We start from the raw sequence: 20,561 nt of genomic DNA on the forward strand, positions 1-20,561 counted from the left end.
AAAACAATTACACAAGGACAACAAATACAAAGCAAGACACACACAGACACACAAACAAACAGACAAACAAATCCACAAAGACAAAGGGACTGCACTTGCTATTACAGAAAATGGTCTCACAAGCCTAATCACAGCCACATAACAGAAAACAAATTCAATATCCCAGTTCATCACATGTACAGTCTCTGTATTTTTCGTTGCCTACTGAAACTGCACCTTAGAAAAACAACAACAAATAAACAACCAAACCAACAGAACAAAGTCCTTCCAGGACACTTACAGAATACAGGGTCGCATTTAAGTGTAACATTTCATCAACGAGACAGAAAGTTAGGCGGTTGTGGTAGACCTATGCTAGGCTGTCTAGCATGACATTCACGCCAGACTCACGCCAGACTCACTCCAGACTTGTGCTAGATGCTTTGTCCTGTGACCGTTCAGAGTCCCCATCGTCTGGCATAAACACAGCACATCTCGAATTGCTTCATACACTCATTCATTTCAGTTGTTTATGAAGCATAAACTGAATTGAACTGAAAAGTTGCTTATAATGAAAGATAAGTTGTATTTAATTTTATTTTTCTCTTCATACTATTGATATCAATGGTGTGTGTGATATAAATCGGACATACCTATTATGCATGTGTATGTGTGTGTGTGTGTGTGTGCATGTGTGTACTTAATATATTATACACTTTCACACACTTCATAGAGGTATCACATCTTAAAATGTATATTGTATATCCTCATGTCTCTTTAAGTTCTTATGGAACATCAATGTTTTTTCTCAACTGTGTACTTCTCTGGTATTCTCCCATCATATTCCCTACATCACTCTCTTTTATTTTTCTCTCCCCTTCTCTATCTCACAATAAATTCATGTAAATTGGATGTGTCCATGAGTCTGCAAAGATATCCGCTTCAAATACCACCCACTATTATGCTTCTCCCCCTGTATGGATCTCAGCGTTTGCGCTCTCAAGCAGATGCGCATTGTTTTGCGACGATACAAAATGCTCCCACATCATTTACGACGGCATCCCTTTATTCTAACTATAGGTTCCTCACACCACCACTCTATACCTTTATCGCCATTTGACCTTGGGGAGCAATGAAATCTAGCAGCCCACAGGCGCGGTGCCTTTCTCATTGCCTTTGTTAAGGGTCGCCCCTTTATTTTCTGATGGCGCAAGTGGAGGGGGTGGGTGTATCATCTGCGTTAAAAAAAGAACTCAAGGTCACGGGGACAGTGGGAATCTTTGCTCCTCCACAGTAATCAACTCCAATGAGCCCATAGTGGCATCTCACCAACATCCCAAATTACGCTTTAAAGGGCATATCAAGCATCCTCCCTCCCCCACCTCCCACCTGGAATCCTGCTGCTATATTTGAATAATACCCCTTTCAGGTAATCGCGGTTCAATTATCCGCATCCAAATAATGCGGATGAAGTAGTCAAAATCGCGTTCATATATCCCATAAAGTGCGCACTACTTTTACGAGCACCCGTTCATATAATGGTGCGAAGGACGGAGTTATTTGTCATGGTTACGGCGCACGCCTCTAATGACGTAATGTTTCCGGTGAATATCCTCACGTGTATGCACACCTCTCACGCGCTCAAGCTCAGCAATCAGCGGTTGTGCGGGAAATCGAGTGACCTTTGACCGAACTGTGGAATGTTAGTGCGGATAAGTCGTAAAACGCGTTCATGTATTCTCGATCTACTCCTCATGCTGCAATTATGCGCATAATAGCAGCATCAAAATAATGCGCACTTTTCTACTCCTCTCCCGTTCATGTAATCGAAATTTTACGACTTAGTGCTCCTATTATCCGCATCCACGATTACCTGAAAGGGGTATAAGTCTTCCTTACATTTCACCCATGTGGTTTGCTGCAGTCAAGAAGTACAGAATACAAACAGAACATATGTAGGCCTATATCGTAAAAAGGAAAAATCTTGTACAATTTTTTGTCTTGTGATACACAGTGAACAGGTCTGTATTTTTGATTTTGCTGACCATCAACACTTTTACTAAAAGAACTAATAGGCCTATCATTTTGGACAGAAGCGACCTACACATTTAACCCATTGAGGACGGACTGATTTTGCTACAACACGCATTTCCCATAGACACATGCCTGAGTATACTCGAGGCTTGTCTTCTACGGGTTAAATGTCTTATCCACAAGCCAGTTATCACAGATTGCAAAACGCCATTTAACATCACCATCATAAGGTATATTCCAAAGCTTCCTGGTTTACGATTTTATGATTTCAATACCACAAAGATATTCCTTCCACATTTGTGACATCCGCTTTAACACCGCATGACCACAAGTCTTTGTTTCTAACAAAAGGCATATTTAGTAACCATCCTCACAGGTTTCGATTCCTCTGATATCTCAATTTTAAGATTTCGAGTACTATCAACTCTTATTCTGCTCTCTTTACAATGGGGGCATGCCATGTGTTAAGTCCACGTAGCATTCCTATGTCTCCGACTGATGCAAGTTGTTGAATAATGCATCAAAATATTCTCTCCCAGAAAGATCTTTGGTCTACACAGTGTATAAACAAACATTATCACTTTCTGCCCTAATCAAGCATTAGCAACAGCATTGCCTAAGAAAGTGACAACACATTGGGAGGGGAAAAAATGTTTTGATGGTCCGACTTTGAAGATTTCGGCACTGATCGGTACCTTTAAGCTATACAGTCTGCATTTCTTTCGGGCTTGCAGTCATCGAAAGACATTTATAGAGATGTAATTTACTCACACTCTGTAGGCCTCATGCATCAAGTGGTAACGGTACAGATGCATTAGGGGATATTGAAAAATTTACATCGTGCTATAGGGGTGACCTCAGCAAAGCAGTCTGTGCTTGAATTATATATAGATACATGTGATATAAAAATATATATAGTGGGCCTATGTGTATATTCTATACGTACACACAGATCCATATATATATATATATATTTATATATATATATATATATATATATATATATATTACATATGTGTGTGTGTGTGTGTATGAGTATGTATGTATGTGTGTGAGTATATATATGCTGCACACCATGAGGTGTCTGAGGTGTAGTAGTCTCGTCCACCCAGACAAAAAAAAAAAAAAAAATCATACTTTTTTCAAATGTTTTTTTAATGGATACCAGTTCAGGTTGTACAGTTTGTTTGTTTGTTTGTTTTTGTATAAATAATTGACACATACTGGATTGATTATCTAATTACAATTAACTTCATCATTGTAAAATGCATTTCATAAAAAAAAAATTTGCAATATTTCTTTTTTTGTTATTTTAGAACTGAGAAATTTCTTGCATGGAAATGCTGCTGGAGCTTACAGCAGATATCGCTCAGAATTTACTAAAACTGTAAATTCAAACAACACTGTGTTTATATGAGAACAGATGTTATCTTGGAAAATGACAGTTGACTGCGATCACATCAAACAGGCATACACACATGCATACAAGGAAACACGTGTATTGGTATATGGGGCCAATGTGTAAAAACAGTTGCCATACCATATGAGCCTGATGTGTATACAGACTACTTCATTTGCAGGTGTCATTAAAATGTATGACCACATCAAAATGCATATGATCTTTGACTATCATTGAATTGCTAACGTGAATCCTGGCAGAAACGTGGGGAAATATTACTTCAACATCTACCTCTGATTTCTACCTCTATATTTCTTTCCTCCATGTTTGCCAACTGTGTCCCTCCAACTCTCTGTAAAGATCAGTTCTTTTCTCACAGATAAAAACATTTTTTTTTTTTTTTTAGATCTTTAAGCTTTGAGGTACAATCATCTCGTTAGCAGACACCCTAATGAATAGAATCTCAGCGATTTTTTTTTTGCAAAAGAAATTTGCATGTTTTTCTCTGCGGAAAGTGTCGTGTAAAATAAACCACAATTTGATGTTTGCTGTAGGTTCAACACTGTATGCATTTTGAATTGAGTCGCTTTGAGAGAATGAACTACTGTATATGCCAAATATTTTGCGAGATTTGTATTTTCGCGAATTCGTGAGTCAGGTGCTATTTGCAAAATTAAAGACACGCGAAAATATTGACTCTGATCCCAATGCGGATGTGACGTACGCATGTACATTTCTCCGTTCATAACAAGACTCCACGATCAAATTAACAACTTGCGAAATCCTTGGGAATTCCTGATTCGCGAAAATTTAGGCTCGTGAAATATATGGTGTATACAGTATATTAGCATCAATGAGTACTTCTGAATACACCAGTAATGCTTCCATGCAAAGCAAGGTCCATGTTTCTATGTTCATGCAGTATTTGTATACGACAAAAAAGGTGGTATTGTTTTTGGGAAGGGGTAATATTTCTTTGTTTGTTTGCTTTCTGAATTTAATTTTTGATCACCTTTTAAAGGATGTTCGTCATATACCGGCTCTGGTAGTTCATCACAGGTGAGTGGCTTGCAGTCATATTACTCTGACCCCATCAATGGCAGTTGACCTTTGAGCGATGTTACTAGGGCATGTAAATATTACATAACATGCCTAGTTCAAGCTGGAATGGTCAACAGACCGATTCACTACATGAAGGGCATGCTGAGGCGTTTTGCTAAGTGCACAAAGGGACATTGCATTTCTTTCTCCTGAATCCACACTGCTGTCCATAAATCTATTTGTTTTGGACGTCTCCAGCAAACAGTCAGGTCAACGTATGGGCACTGATGTATGGGATAAGGCCTATGATTAGGGCAGGATCGTTCTTATCGAGAAGATTGGATTAACATAAGACATGATGGCTAATGGGGCTATGACCACATCAATATAAACACATGAACACTGTGCACAGAGAATCTTTTTGTGACAATTAAATGTTTCTAATGATGAACCAAAATATTGTGACCACACTCTGCTTCTCACTTCTGAGTGGAAGAAGACAGATATTAATCATAGCAGATAAATTTGTTTATATTCACCTATGATTTCTTCTTATCAACAATACAAATAGCAACTATCATGTGAATAAGATCAGCTTTTGACACTCACTGTTGTTTGAAAGGCCTCAGAGCGAAGAAAAATAGCAGAATATTTTATATAGGTCTAAGAGGTTGCTGATTCCAAATGCTATGGCAAAGGACAAGATACGTGAGAGGGGGCTTTAAACGCAATAGTGCACGGCATATTCTATAAATGGCAAAGTTGACATTTGCCTTCATTACTCGACTGTTCATATCACGTCCATCCTCCCTCTTGCAAACGCTTTGTCTGCTGTGGAAATTTCATCCCCCTTCCCCCCCCCCCCCACCCCATCCCCAGCTAAGCACCAGAGGAGTACATCACACTCAAAACCGCTACATCATAAACTTGTCAGGATCTTTGATATTTGAAAGTCCCCCTTTCACTTCCCTGCCCCCCCCCCCCCCTTCGCCATTTTCCCCCTACTTCTGAGGAGGAAATGGCCAGGAATTTTATTTGGAGAGAGGGTAATGTGTGGAGGATTGGAGATGGGAGTCTTACATCTCAATGTCTCAAGAGTTATTGCCTGCTCAATTTCTCTTGAAATGTTTTCATGGGTTCTGCGTTTGCTCCCCATGTCCAACTCTCTTTATGTGTCTTTGTGAGAATGTGAGGGTGTATTAAGCGTGTGTGTCAGCATATGGTAACCACATACACACAAAATAAACTCACACATTCAAATCTATGCCTATTTTCTATATTGCCCTTTCTTTTGTTAGAAATGAGTCTTAGTAACATTTGCTTTGCATCTGGTGTTTTTTTTTTTCCCTTATCAAGATAGGCTAAAGTCAAATAATAATGATGGAGTGCAAAATGGGTTTAGCTCCATTTTATAACATTCTAATGTAAGTCGGGTAGGTTCCGGAGAGCAATCGTAGAGACACTAGTGTATACATAGGCCTACATACATATCAATGGGCAAACATTATATTTATATGCATATCGGGGAGACGTTCAAAGTCTCTCGCAAGGACGTGACGAGATGATTCCACTTTTCAGAGAAAGCCCTTCCCTGCAGAATCACGTACGTCTGTAACGACCAACCGGGGGTATGCTGTATGTGCTATAAAATGCTGTCAGGGCCTTGGTATGCAGTTAACGGGTTATCAGTGCCTGTTTATATTTGGAATGGCACCCTATCCCCCTGCAACACAAAGCAAAATGATGACATCATACACTATCCTTTCCCTGTCTCCAATGTCGCATGGTCAGCAACAATTTCAATAAAATTTCCACAGTCGAGGCTGTCCGCATAATCCACAAGGGCAAATACATCCGCAGCCACTGCTAAAAATGTATATACTGTCGGCCACTCTCCGCAAACTGAAGGGTGCATTACATCACCATTAGAATAGGCATTGACATTCAAAAGCCTTCCAAGAATTCTGCCACTAAAATCCTCCTGGGGGGACTGTGTGAGCATTTCTCCATCTGATGTATACATATCAACATTTATACGATGCAACCACAATCCGCAAAGGTTCCTTCCCCCTACCCCCATCCAAACAATAAATGCTATCAAAATTCCGACAGCCATAAGTGAAATGTCAGTTTCTCCTGTGAGAGGAAGCTAGTTGAAGCAGAATGCAGCATAAACGGTGATCGATAAATCACAGCCATAATTTTGTGGATGAAATGATGAAGGGAGGGGGAGGGGGTAGGGGGCGTTGGGATGGGGCAGACGATGAAAATCTATCAAATCCTAACGCCAAGCGCCACTTTCGGGCAGTTGATTGGGGCACTTGTATGTCACCACTTCCATCCTTTCAGTTGACGGGGGACGAAAGGTTGCCATAATAGAATGTTTCCTCTACAATCAAACAAGGGTAACAGAGCCCCACTGATATGCTACATGCAATTTCCAAATGGCAGATGTCACGCCGTTGCCAATTTGATGCACGATCATACAGGCCAGGCAAGGAGATCGCGGGGAGAGGGTGGTAGCGAAAAATTGGCAAACAGGAGGATGACAGGAAAAGCTAGGAAGACGACAAGAGTGACGGATGGATTTAATCCATCATCACATGCACTGTGGTTCATAGTTGCTTCCAGTATTGTGTTGACACTAATTAGCATAATATGATGGATGGCTATATAGGCCTTCACTACTTCTTTTGTATGTTTTTCAAAGGTCTACGTTCTGGGCTCCAGTACTGCACTTGCAGGCTTGTGTTACAGGCACCTGTTGGTTACAACGCACAATATCTTCGGCACTCAAGAAGGCTTGCTTCATAACAAATCTTGTTATGATGTCATGTATTATCATGGTCGTAGGAAATTTCTTTATGTTTCCCTATGTTTCCATATGATTACTTATATGTCATTTTACAACAAGGAAAATGTTCCGCTGAGAAATGTCAATTCAATGCAAAGTGGATGCTTAAGCCCGGCATCTTATAGATCATAGATCAAAGTAGATAAAACAATCCTGATCCCAATGGAATCCCATTTTTTTTTTTTTGCTCAGTCTTTCATTTACATCATATACATTTCTGTTCAGTTTCCCTTTATTTGCATTGATCAGATAAAAATGACATAATATTGTACTCATGGTATAGGATATAGAAAATGTTTTATAGAATTTGAAAGATCAAATATATCCTGAATCAAAATGCATACACTGTGATCGACCATGACACAAACGTCACTTCGTCTACACAGTTCCCATGGGTGAAACCACACAATGAATCTTCAATTTTGTAAATTCAAGTCTCCACAAATCATATGTGACAAGAACAAAATGATGACTTGTGAGCTCATTTTTTGTAATGCAACAACCTGCCTCATAAAACAACCAAAGACATTAAACAAACAACATACTGCATGCACAACACAGGTCTCACCAACATGTAAACAAGACACAAACAAACGATCACACATACTAAGAGAACTTTCAACATGAACACTTCTATTGAAGAAAAAAAAATCACACAAACTTCCACACGTAGGAGCCCATACATACCGGTATATATGAACAGACCCACTATTATATCCATACTGCAAATGCCCATTATTGCTCTTAACGACATTGACCTATTCTAGCTGGCAATGAGGTGTCCCTTGCATTAACGTTATGGGGGAACATTTACATCTTGAAGGCAATGCTTCTTGAAGCAGCCATTAGATTTTTTTTTTTTAACAGATTGAGTTGCACTTGAGTTTCTGTATTTGTGCATTAAGTTGTTTCATTTTGTTTTGTGGGTCATTTTGTTTTTGTTTTATTCTTTTAAATGCATGGGTGGCCAGTTGCTTCTTCATAAACTGATGGAGAGCTATTTTCTGCATTTCAAATCAATCAATGCACTTATTAATGCTACGCTACTATGAACTTTATCAGCAATGGTGGGGGGAGGGGTGGGGGTTGGCTCGTTCGCAAAAGAAGTGTATGACAAGTGCTATTACCTGGGGAGCATGCTTTTATACCAAAATACAAATGAAAGAATATATTGCCACTTCAGCTTAAATGCAAGTAAGAAAATGCAGCAAACTTTTTATGGGAACATAATGCTAAAATGCACATGATGCAGTACAGAGCTTTCAAAAGATATGCATTTGCGCATGTTATATTGAACACGTCACGAGAAACTATGCGGCTCGCTTGTTTGCTTGCCTGCTTGTAACAGGGTACAGAATGCAATAATAATGCTTTCTTTTTTTTACCACAATACCACTCCATATGCATAAAGGATAGAACAAATACAATTTGCCGATGCATATTGTTTTCGTTTTGATAAGCTAATGCACATAAAAGCATCAATCAGGGAAGTGGTTTTAATCAAAAAGACATGCGAGCTGGGTGGATGATAAGTACACTTTATAGTGATGGGGAAAGGGTAGTGGAGGGATGAAGAAGGGAGGATGAAGGGGAGGAGGAGGGGGAGGAGGGGGGAGGAGGGAGGAGGAGGGGAGGAGGGAGGAGGAGGGGAGGAGGAGGAGGAGGGGAGGAGGAGGAGGAGGAGGGACAGATAGATTAATGGGTGTGTTAGAACCTAAAATGGGAGAAAGGGGAGGGGACGGGGGGGGGGGGGGGGGAGAAAATTGGGGTTTGATGAAGGGGCCCTGTTTTCTGTCCAGTCCTATGCAGAGCCTCATTCAAGGGTAATCACTTTTCTTCAGTAGGGACAGGTGAAAGTTACATAATGGGTAAGGACAGGTCAGTACTGGTAGAGGATGTTTGTCAAGTAGAAACGAAAGAGAAAGCCGATCTTTCTGCAATTATGTCCTGTTACTAAATTCAAGAGATAGATATTAGAGTTGTGTGCACTGAAAGATCTGTACAGGATATTTTCGACAATATATGTATGTAATATAAAGTAAGAAGAAAATATCAATACCACAAACAAAATTTGTTCCAAATCAAACAAATATGTTTAAATTCTGCAACTAGGTAGGGTTGGAAAAGAACTACATATGTTTGGATAATATATCTTGATGCTACCAAAAAATAAGCAAGTATCTCTTCATGATGTACTAGAGTGGGAGGCAGTAGAGCTTTAAGTAAGGATGGTGAGGGTTGAGTGAGATTGGCTGAGAGAAAGCTTAATTATTCAGATGAAAAAAAAAAAGAAGAATATAGATCAGGCAGGAGGGGTTTGGACAATATAAACAAATTTGTCTTTATTACAGGTAGACTGTTCCAGGGCATGCATAGCATTGGACAATGAATACAACAAATAATCTCTCGGTCATACTTTAGGTTCCTGGGAGGTAAAGAAATATATATAAAAAAGTTCTATGTTCTCATGGAATTTGGATATGACGGGCAAAGCAATGGGTAGGATGGAGGAAAAGGGAGGACACATTAGGAGGATGCTGCACAGGAAGGCAAGGTTACAGAGGGTTGGGTGAGGATGGGAGATGCCTTTTAACCTTCACTGAACCAGTGTCTGATACTTGTATTGTCTTTTGAGTACAAGAGGGTTATGAACACAATTCACAGGGGTTCGAAGAAAGGTGGACTTTGTACACGGATATAGATAACAGAAAAAGACAGATGTAACCCAAAGGGGAATTTTATGGGGCAAAAGCCGAGGAAGGCGATATTTAGCAGGGAGCCCCCAAGGATGGTATGGTTAGGCAGGGACAGGTAACAGTGGGGTTGCTCGTCATGGGTAGGTGTGGGCAATAAGGAATATGGGTGGTGGTGGTGGAGGTAGTGGTAGTGGTAGTGGTAGGGGTGGTGGTGGTGGTGGTGGTGGGTAGGTGAGTGACCGAGCGGGACTCACCCCAGGTCCGGTGGGCAAGGTGGGGCTGCCCTGGAGTAGGGTGCTGGCGGGGGAGGGCTGAAGCTGTAAGTTGGCCATGTTGTGCATGCCCACCACCTGCTGGAGCTGTTGATTCTGGAGGTTCTGCAGCATCTTCTGGGTGGCCAGCGTGTTGCGGCCGTTGATCTCGAGCTGTGTCTTGAGGTGTGGGGGTGGATGCAGGTACTTACAGTTTTCCCTGGTACACCGACCCTGCAGAAATTGAAGCAAACAATATGAAGATATTTAGCACAATGGCAGTTGATTCAACAGTTAGACATGTGATTTAAATCATTGCATCAATTTCAACTTGTAAAACAAAACATAGGCCTACACCTATATCTGTAGACACACATACACCAACAACAGAAAGACACCTGCCACTTTACTCCAACAGGTAATGACACACATTGTAATGATTCTCTCAGATGGGATGAGATGCTCAGCTTTTCTTTGTCTACCTAAAAGCTTGAAATCCACGAGGGAGAAATGGATGAGATATACAGATAAAAACAAGATCGAAAAAAAAAGCTACATTAAGTAGGAACATCAAACACAAGGAAAAATAACTGGATGACATAAACACTGTTCAAGAGACACATCATCATACACAAGATAATTTGATTTTATTCTCAGCAGAATCCAGCTAAATCAAATTAAGAAATCATCCATAAAGGGACAAATATAGAATGGGAGATTCTCAGTTCCTTAGATTCATAGACAATCTGCATCAGAACCTCTCCCACTAGATTTACCCTGTAAAGGAACATAACAAATGACATGTAATATGCATCCATTTACTGTAACAGCTGGCGATGTTGCAAATTATGATGGGTAATGAGGGAACTGAACAAAATATATCCTCTTTTGGAACACAATATATCTCTTTGATACAAGGTACTTGTGCAAGCATTCTGAAAGAATGTGATGAGCAAAGCACACTAAAATGGTGGCATTAAGTGCTTTTTTAGTCTGATGCAGACATCGATCAACAAAACCGATGGCAATGTGCACTGGGGAACAAGATTAACTGCTAAAAAAAGATGGTAGGAAGAAAAGGATCAACAAAGACATCTCAAGGGTATGATGCATCAACAACAACAAAAAATTCTGTTTTATCAAAATAGTAACAAAATGTGGAAGTCCTGGGGGGCATTTCATGAAGGAACTTGTCGGATAGAATGTCCGACAAGTCAGTTATATCCGACAAGTTCAGAGAAATCAGCCAATCAGACTAAAGAATTTCTCAAAACTTGTCGGATATAATTGACTTGTCAGATATTTTATCCGACAAGTTCCTTCATGAAATGCCCCCCTGATCCAACAAAGAGAGAGAGAAAAAAAAAAAGGAATGAGAGCTGTGAGAATTTCTTTTCTCACTTCCTTCTAGGCAACATATAAAAAGGACTGTGCTAGGAAATAAAAGATGCATGGCAACTTCTGAATGGCATCTCTGGAGATTGTCAAAATTGTGATATCTCAACGTAACGTGAACAAAAAGATCATCTTGCGGCTATTACAGCATATGCAAGAACTGAATTTCAGGCAGAAAGAGAGACAAGAAACCTTCCTTATGCACAAAGACTAATACTGTTACTGGCTGAAAAACAGATCCACAGTGTGTGGGAAATCCATCATGGGTTTGCAATTTTCCCTCACAGTACCACCTACTCGAATTTATGTGGGGGTCCTGCACTATTTTCTTCGCTGTCTGACTGTGTATATGTGTGTGTCGGTGTTTGTGCAAGCACATGAGACTGAGAGAATGGCTGCGCCTCGACTGCACACCAACGTTCACAGCAAACACACGCCGTTTGCTGGTCTGATCGTCACATTTTCAACTCCTCCTCTCTTTCTTTCGATCTTACACGATAAAGGCGTGTTGTCCGCCGAATTCTACAGTCCCGTTTCATAAATCTTCGATGAGACGAACTCTCAGCTTTTATACGATACACGGTGTGAGCAGACGGCTTGTCGCTTTGCCCATGTTTACCCAGCATTGCTGTCGGAACATGCGAGCACACGGCATTGTGCCACTGGCAACTCTAATGAATCTCCACCTCTGTTCTGTCCACGTGTGATAGTGATCTTCTCGCTTTGGAGAGGACTTCTCCTTGTCTGTCCTCCCCATCAATGGTATCAGCCCCCCCCCCCCCCACCCCCCCCCCACCCTCCCCACCCCACTATCCACTTGAAGGAACATGACCAGGAACATTCACACCAATGGTGAAAGATCACGAAGATCAGACAAAATCTAGACATTGTGGTGAAAGTTTGTCAGGCACCTGTGTCAAATGCATGCAAAGCATTGTCAAGAAAAAGAAAGACTTTAGAAAAAAAGCCAACTGGAGAGTACCTTTTTTTTTTCTTTTAAAGCTTTGCACAAAATTTGCCTGTAATGCCCTACCATTTAAAAAGCTTACCACAGAAAAATCATGATTTTTATCAAATGATGAATTACACTTGATGCTCAGGTACTCCTTAGTGCACCAAAAGATATGTGCAGCTACAGTGCTCATGCTATTTTTACGCCCTAGCTGGAGTTGCAAGCAGCAGCTGAACATTGCAGAAGCACAATGCAGCAGCAACATCCAACAACAAATAAACTTCACAATCAGTCATTGCAGTATGTATGGAAAGCTCAAACATCACAATTTCTAACAACAGGGTATTTTATTGAATGAGAACAGGGCCTATTTCGAGTCTTGAAACCAATGAGATTCAATCCAATTTGCCATGACAGTACAGTCCGTACGACAACTTTTGTCTGGCGCAACATTTACAAGTAGATCATTCCACATTGCTGAATGCTCGGCAAGTTACACAAATTTAGTGCCTGAGTTCATAAAGATTTTAATACAGATTATATCATAGGCCTATATATATTCTTGTGTACAGCTGCTATTCTCAGTTAACTGATCTGCTCATAATCGCAGAAGCATATTTGGCTATATAGGCATTACTTGTGCCTATATAGCCGAAGTAGTTTTGAAGGAAATCTAATACCTTCAACAACCTTGTATCAAATCAGAAGGATTCTATGTCGCTGCATGTTTTCATTACTGTAATTGTATGCTTGATAAAATCATGCCCACTTCTATCAAAACCTACACGTTCGATACTAAAATGGCGATCCTGCATTATATTGCTCAACAAAATTTCTTCACATCTTTCTTTTTCGTGTAACATGCAATCCAATGACATTTACACAATTTTATCATCCTTGTAATAAAAGAAGAAGCCTGCTCTGTATAGACTAAACGGTATATTCAATGTGGTTGTATTGCACGCTCCTCCACCTGCAATAAATAGAAGTCGGACTTTGACCCAGACAAGAATTGATGAGTGAATTTGCATATACGCAGGTGGATGGTGTGTACAAGGGGGGATTTCAACAAGCTTGGTAAATACAAGAATAATGCACCAGCAGGGAGGGCAAAATTATGACAAAAACAAAGAGGACGTCAGAAAATATTCAGAGAATAGAAATTAGAGAAAGGATCGGTGATAATATAAAGGGAGAGTGATAAGATGAATCCATGATCGCAGATATATCACGTACGTCACGTGGGGGGTGGTGGTACGGGACAGCATAGGGGGATTCAAGAATTGCTTGCGCGACTGTGAGTTCTTGTGTTTGCACATGATCAGGAAGGTGAACGTGTCCCGATATCTTTGGGCATCTTCACGTTTTCAGACGCGACTGAGCAAACAGGAATGTTGTTAGTCAAAAACAGATAATGAGCGATCGCTGTACAGCGAGCAGAACTACCTGTTTACAGGTTCTGATAGGGAGCGGCTGGCTACAGGCAGTACTCGAGTCACTGTACATGTGCGCATTGCTCCCGTCACATTCTTGTCGGCACACAACACTGTGTGCCTGCATACCACGGCAAGCGGCATGCACTCTCAAAAAAAAAAAATAAAAAAATTCCCCTCCACTGTGCACATTTTTTGGTATAATCCTCAAGTTCATCTCACTCACTTCCTATTGTACCTACCCCGACTCCACTTCACTACAAAGCATTTTGTCAAATTTGAATTTAGCAAAGAGTCAGGGTATGTTCCCACAGACCCACATTTTATCACCTTTTATCATCCATATGAAATTATTGTCAATGCATGCATTGACTATGAGCCCTCAGGTACTTCTACATCGGCTAAGAACACATTAGTGAACCAGTTTGGGAAAGCAAACATGAAAACAGACATATAAATTACGCTTTTCTCAAATGCATTCCTCAAATCACACTTGGCCAATCATAGCCCAGATGTGTTTCTCAAACATGTTTCGCTTGATTCTCAAGTGTGCATTTGTGATCTCCATCATGGTTTGACGCTGAGGACAAGCTTATGTTGCTGTAACAGGCATTTCCCATTTACACCTGCCAAAGTATAGGCCTACTAGCACTAAGGGATAATCTTCGGTGGGTTAAAACACAATTGAGGAGGTATATAGCTTCTAGTTTCAAGGTGTATTCACTTTCAAAATGATATGTGCATAGAGTTTCATACACTTGCATAAAGCATCTTTAGGCAACTACCAAGAGTTTTGCACATTCTTAATTGGTAAGTCGTGGGATTTGAGAAATAGCTGAAGAAATATATTGAATGTTGCATCTGCAAGAAAGAGAAATGAAGCCTTATCAATGTTTGGCATGAAAAAAGAGTAAACACATGCGATAGAGTGAGGTTACACTGATCTAAAGAAGAATGATTTGTTAAAACAGAGACAAAAAATAGAAATCTGACTACCAAAGATTCCACAGAAGGAATTTGATTTAATCTTGACAAAATACAAGCCAATCTCTTCAGACAGACTTTGCAGAAATCATCTTTTCTGCACTGTCACACAATCTTCTAAACAGATCTTAAACTTTAAACTCATGACTAAGCAAAATGCTTGTGAAGACATTTGAAGAAGAGTTAACGCCTAACATGATGATTACTTCAACGACTAAACCACCAGCAAATCACAAGCCGACTAAAAAATGCTGCCCAGCAGGGTCTACCAGTATAGGTTCAATTTATACAGCCTGTGGGGGGTGAAAACTATGACAGAAATAGGCCAACTGTAACTCAAAGATGAATCACATACTGAACATAGTGTGACATCAGATTAACTTTACAGAATAACGTCACGTTCACTTGAAAAATTGCACAGAATCCGACCTGCGCCACCAGAAGGCACCTAAAACCAATAATCTATTTCATTGAAGTATAGTGTGTCTGTTTTGTTTTGTTTTGTTTTGCTTTGTTTTGTTCGCTTGATCTTTCAATAAAAGAAGCATGCAAAAGAAAAAGATGTGCACAGAATAAAGAAAAGCACAACAAATACAATATTTGTAAGAAGCTATGACCATTTCACAGCTATTTAGGCCTTTAAAAAAGGCATTTACTAATAGCAAAATGTCTGCTGGCTTCATTGGTTGCACGGCTGTGACATCAGTTCTATAACAGCCTAACCTTCAATTAATTTTGAGCAAGAACATCCCTGAGGTCGAATGTTTTCCGGCACATCGTATAAAGACAGAATAAATGAGGCAGTGCAGCGAATGAGAGATTATTAATTATTGGCAGGCATCTCCTGGGAAATGCATCATTAAAAATAAAAGAGTGAAGGCTACCATAAAAACCAACATAGCTTCTTCATTCTATAAATCTAAACAGGGAGCATCTTACCCCCCCCCCCCCACCAACACCCCCACCCCCGCCCTTCTGAAACAGCTTATATTCAAACCAAGGCTCACCACACCATAGGTTGTGTCTGGGATGCCACGTGCAATGAAATATCTCCAGACCGCACTGTCAATACAATGCATTTACCTCCTCCTTTCTTATAACGACGAAAGAGAGGGGAGCAATTTCTTTGCGGGCGAACTTGTGGGTTACAAACTGTTCACAATTAGAGGGGGCAGGCCCAAATGCTTGAACTTGACATGGCATTAGTTTTTGAGGTGTGGAGTTTAAAGGAGTGCATACCAGGAGCTCTCTGTCACTACACTAGTGACTCACAATTTTCTTCACTGTTTGTTCAGCTGCGCCGCGCTCTCTCTCTCTCTCTCTTTCTGGGACCAGGTTTCACTACGAAATAACGATTAAAAATGACGCTGCCACATTTCTCCACTAAAGATAAATCAGACCGAAGTGTTTCGATATAGTGCCAACTGCACATTTAGCATGGTGCAGTATATCTTCTTACATAGAGCTTCTTAAATCTAGCGACAAATCTAAAGCAAAAGATTCATAATTGTGCGGACCCTTGCCCCTAAATCTAGAATTCAAAAAAGGGGGGGGGGGGGGGGAGAAAAAAATGTTGCAAATCTTGAGCACATTTTGACAGAGCGTATCTTTCAATGTCGAGGCTTGATTTCCGTCTACATGTGCAAGCTTTCACTCAACCAGTCTGACAACCTTTGCACTCCTCTCTATACCTTCTCGGTCTGTGCATGCTCCCCAAATTGGCAATCTGCCCTCAGAATCTCACATGGCAATAACGGCCGCGAACTGTCAACAACATATAGCATTACTTCGTGCAGTGAAGCTTTATACTCCTACTCTGTGTGTTATTTGTTTCTTGGTACTTTCTTTTCAGCTACACCAAAAAAAAAACAAAAAAAAAAAAGGAAAAGAAAAAATAGCGACCAGCAAAAGGAAGGAAAAAAGAAAGTTGGTCTTAACCTTCCTGGTGTACTCAATATCCACTTTCAATTTGATTGGCGCACTGCGGTAAACCAAACGCTGAAATCATTGCCGTCACACAATATCTGTTTCCTCCCTTCCTTCTTTCTCGTTTGCACATTCCAGTAAACATGCAAAGGTCCTTTGACTCCGGGAGCAGGAGGAAAAAAAAAAAATGTTCAGCCTTTTTTTAAGTGAGCGGCAGAATTACCCAAACTGCGTCATTTTCAAGAAAAAAAAATGCAGAGCTTCACAGCACTGCACATCTTTGAATCAATAATTGTCCAAACAAATCGAATGCGTTGACAGGGTGGGAAAAATATATGTTGTGAAGAGAATGTTGTTTCACTACGTGGCATTTGAGGAAGACAGCTGTGATCTCTAGGCCAATGCCCTTAGAACTCCACATATCAGCCTAACAACTTCCTGCAACAGAGAAATGCCCTGTGGTTAGATTTCTGGTGACTTTTTTCATTCTTGTGGTAATGCCTGCAGGAGGGACTACAACTACAAGAGTTAGGCCCTATTTACAAATGAAGAGTTCAAAATGCAAAAATGGATAAATTCCACTTTGAAAGTTTTTTTTTTCAAGTAAGGCAATCATCAAATAGAACAAAATTCCACCTTTACAATGATACTGCACTTGTTAGATAACAATAAATATTTTAACCCATTGTAGAATTTGACGAAGAGTCCTGAGTATACTCGGGCAAGTGTCTATGGGAAATATAATACTTAGTTAATGCGTGTTATAGCAAAATCAGCCCGTCCTCAGTGGGTTACAGAATATTATTAACAATTTGACAGATATGGTAATTTTCTTCTTTGTTATTCAACAGCTTCAGTCTCAAATATCTCACGACGATAAGAATGGATGTATTGGTTTTTTGCATTTGAACTCTTTAAATGGGGCCCTGCATAGTTGCAGAATAACCTATAAACTGAATACATGTCACTAAACAGGACTGTATTGCCATCAGAACTGACAAAATGATGCACTTTACTTCAAAAGTAACATCACCCAATATCTTCTGCACAGAGGAGAGGAGATTGAATTGGGCTCTTGCTCCAGCTCCTTCCTCCTCCCCATCAGCCAGATAATTTAAAACCACACTGGTAGCACTGGTACACCTGGCTGGCAGTGAATCATATTCATAAAATGCTGCCCGGCCACCAACTGACAACATAAATAAATCCATGTGGATTTATGTGCGAACAACACTGTGCACAGACTGAACAAGACACAAAAATGATGCAAGTCGCGCTAAACAGATTGCAATCTTAGTAGTATTACACAATATGACTGATTATTTAGTCCTCAATCCAGTATCAATGGCAAAAGAAACAAGAAGCAACATACTAATAAGCATACCCTTCAATAAGGTAAGCACATTTCTTTCTGTTGCACACGATGTAACCTGGACTGTTAAAGCTTTCTGCTATAACTGTTGGTCACTGATTCGGTGTTCACTCCCACAAATCACTGATGATATTTATGCCATTATGACTCCTGTAAGCCATAGTGTGCTTACAGCCCCAGTGTTTAGCACAGTACCATCAAAGCGAGACCATCCGCAATGCCTAGGAGCAGGGTGGGCCACTATACAAGAATGACCGCGAAAGGACCCAGCCGCCAACACCACTCTGGGCCAGATACGAGCCGTTTCACGCGCCGGGAGACTCATTACATAACGAGTCGAAACGGGCGCTAATTCGTTAATGAAAAATGTTTTTGCAAGGGATTATGTGCGTATGCGCCCCTGTCCCCTGCTCATTGCCTGCGTCTGCGAGAGGAAATTTATGTTTCTATCAGATAAACACCACCCACGGTATCTTTCCTCCTCTTTCTATTTGACCCTGGAGGAGTGCAGTTTACGCTGGCAAACGAGCCGCACCAACTCCCAACTCGGTTTCTTCGGCCCGGCGGGGATCTATGCACGGGTGCCCGAGTGGTCCCCATACAGGTCTTTACGTCTCTGCGAAAAAAAATTTGCTGTTAATGATGGGAAACATTTCATTAGAATGCAGGAAGACAAGCCTCATGCTAATATAACATTAGCAGACATACCTAAACTAATTAAAATAAAAGGGGTGTGTGCCAGTAGTAATGTGTGTGTTACCAATTAGGTTCTCTCCTTGCAATGGGGGGGGGGGGGGGGAGGAAGTTGGCATGTGAATGACCTTTAAAATTAATTAACTCACACTTGGCCGATTCCGTTTCCTCTGTGTGGATTTTACAGAATCATCCAAGATATGATTATGTAACAACTTGATCAAAGTTGTGTTTTTTCTCCAGATCATACTCATATCACGGAATCACGACAAATGAATTTTAAAAAGTCTAAGCAAACAGTACTAGACAGAGAAAACAAATATATATACTGTTAAAGGAATGATATAGTGTTGGTTAAGATGGGGGCTTCAGGTTTCAAACTTTCTGTGAGATGATGAGAAACCTCTTATGAAATATGAAAGAGCACACAATTCTAAGATATATTCAAAGTTTACTTGATAAAAATTGGTTTTGAAATGAGATATATCCAAAAACAAAGAGGTCCTAATAAAAGGTGGGATCCACTTTTCATTCAGACCTCTTTGTTTTACTCTTTTTTGTTCATATCTCAGCCACTTCAAAACCAATTTTAATCTATAAACTTTGAATTCCTCTCAAAATTGCATACCCTTTCATATTTCATAATAGGTTCCCAATTATGTTGCAAAAAGTTAAAATCTGAATCCCCTAACTCCACCAAAACTATCCCATCCCTTTGAGAGGGCATTGGCTGAAGGAACTTGGTCTGGGGAAAATACATGTACATCAGGCAGAGACTACCTCTGTATTATCACACAAATGCAGTTCTGATCAAACTTAGCCTGACCAAACTTAGCAGTATCAAACAAGCATCAGATTCAGAAGGGTATCATGGAGCAGAAAAGACAGGAAAAAATGTCATACAGAAAACAGCAAGACTAAATGGCAGGGAGATGGGGGGGGGGGGGAGGACAATAAATAGGTCAAAAAACTGTTCCAATATTTTTTTTTTTTGGTGTCATTACACCTTCTCCCATCCGCCCCTCTCCTCCTCTTCACCTTGTTGCCAGGCAATGGACAAGTTTTACCAGTCATCACTTCTGATTAGGTCAACACTCCCATAAATCCATCCTAACACCATTCCTTTTCTAGAAATTATACCAGTGATGATGCCACTACCTTCCCAAGACCTCAGATGGGAAGGGAGAGAGAGAGAGAGCAGCAAGCTCGGAGAACAATGAGGCAGTGGAGCGGGGGCAGGGTCAAGGGAATAATGGCAGCTTGGAGAAAGGTACTCTAGGTACCTATACCTGCCTAACCTCTCTCTCCCTCTCTCGCTCCTTCTTTTTCTTCCTTCTTTCTTTCGTTCTTTTTATTGTGCATCACGGCTCTCGCCCCACTGGCAGCCAGCAAAGGCGGGCTTTCTACGACCTTTGTGCAGGGTCATGTTTAGTCTAGACGGTTAATTATTCGCCCACTGACCTTGGCTTGGTAGCAGCCACTGCACACTCTGGTTTCCTTCCAAATCATTCAGTTCCTTGTGACTATGTTTCCTCATATCCTTTTCTCTCCC

The 20,561-nt window shown here is 40.5% G+C and overlaps 1 protein-coding gene across 3 annotated transcripts in view; it reads right to left on the bottom strand.

The window, feature by feature from the left end:
* The window catches only part of LOC140244271 (uncharacterized), a 163,820-nt gene that overhangs the window by 55,788 nt on the left and 87,471 nt on the right, over positions 1-20,561 (bottom strand). For all 3 annotated transcript variants that reach the window (XM_072323912.1, XM_072323914.1, XM_072323913.1), the window contains exon 2: positions 10,258-10,488. In XM_072323912.1, coding sequence (XP_072180013.1) covers positions 10,258-10,488 — 231 coding nt within the window. The remainder of the gene's footprint in view (positions 1-10,257; positions 10,489-20,561) is intronic.

Source organism: Diadema setosum, chromosome 21 (assembly GCF_964275005.1).
Source record: "Diadema setosum chromosome 21, eeDiaSeto1, whole genome shotgun sequence".
NCBI classification, from domain to species: domain Eukaryota; kingdom Metazoa; phylum Echinodermata; class Echinoidea; order Diadematoida; family Diadematidae; genus Diadema; species Diadema setosum.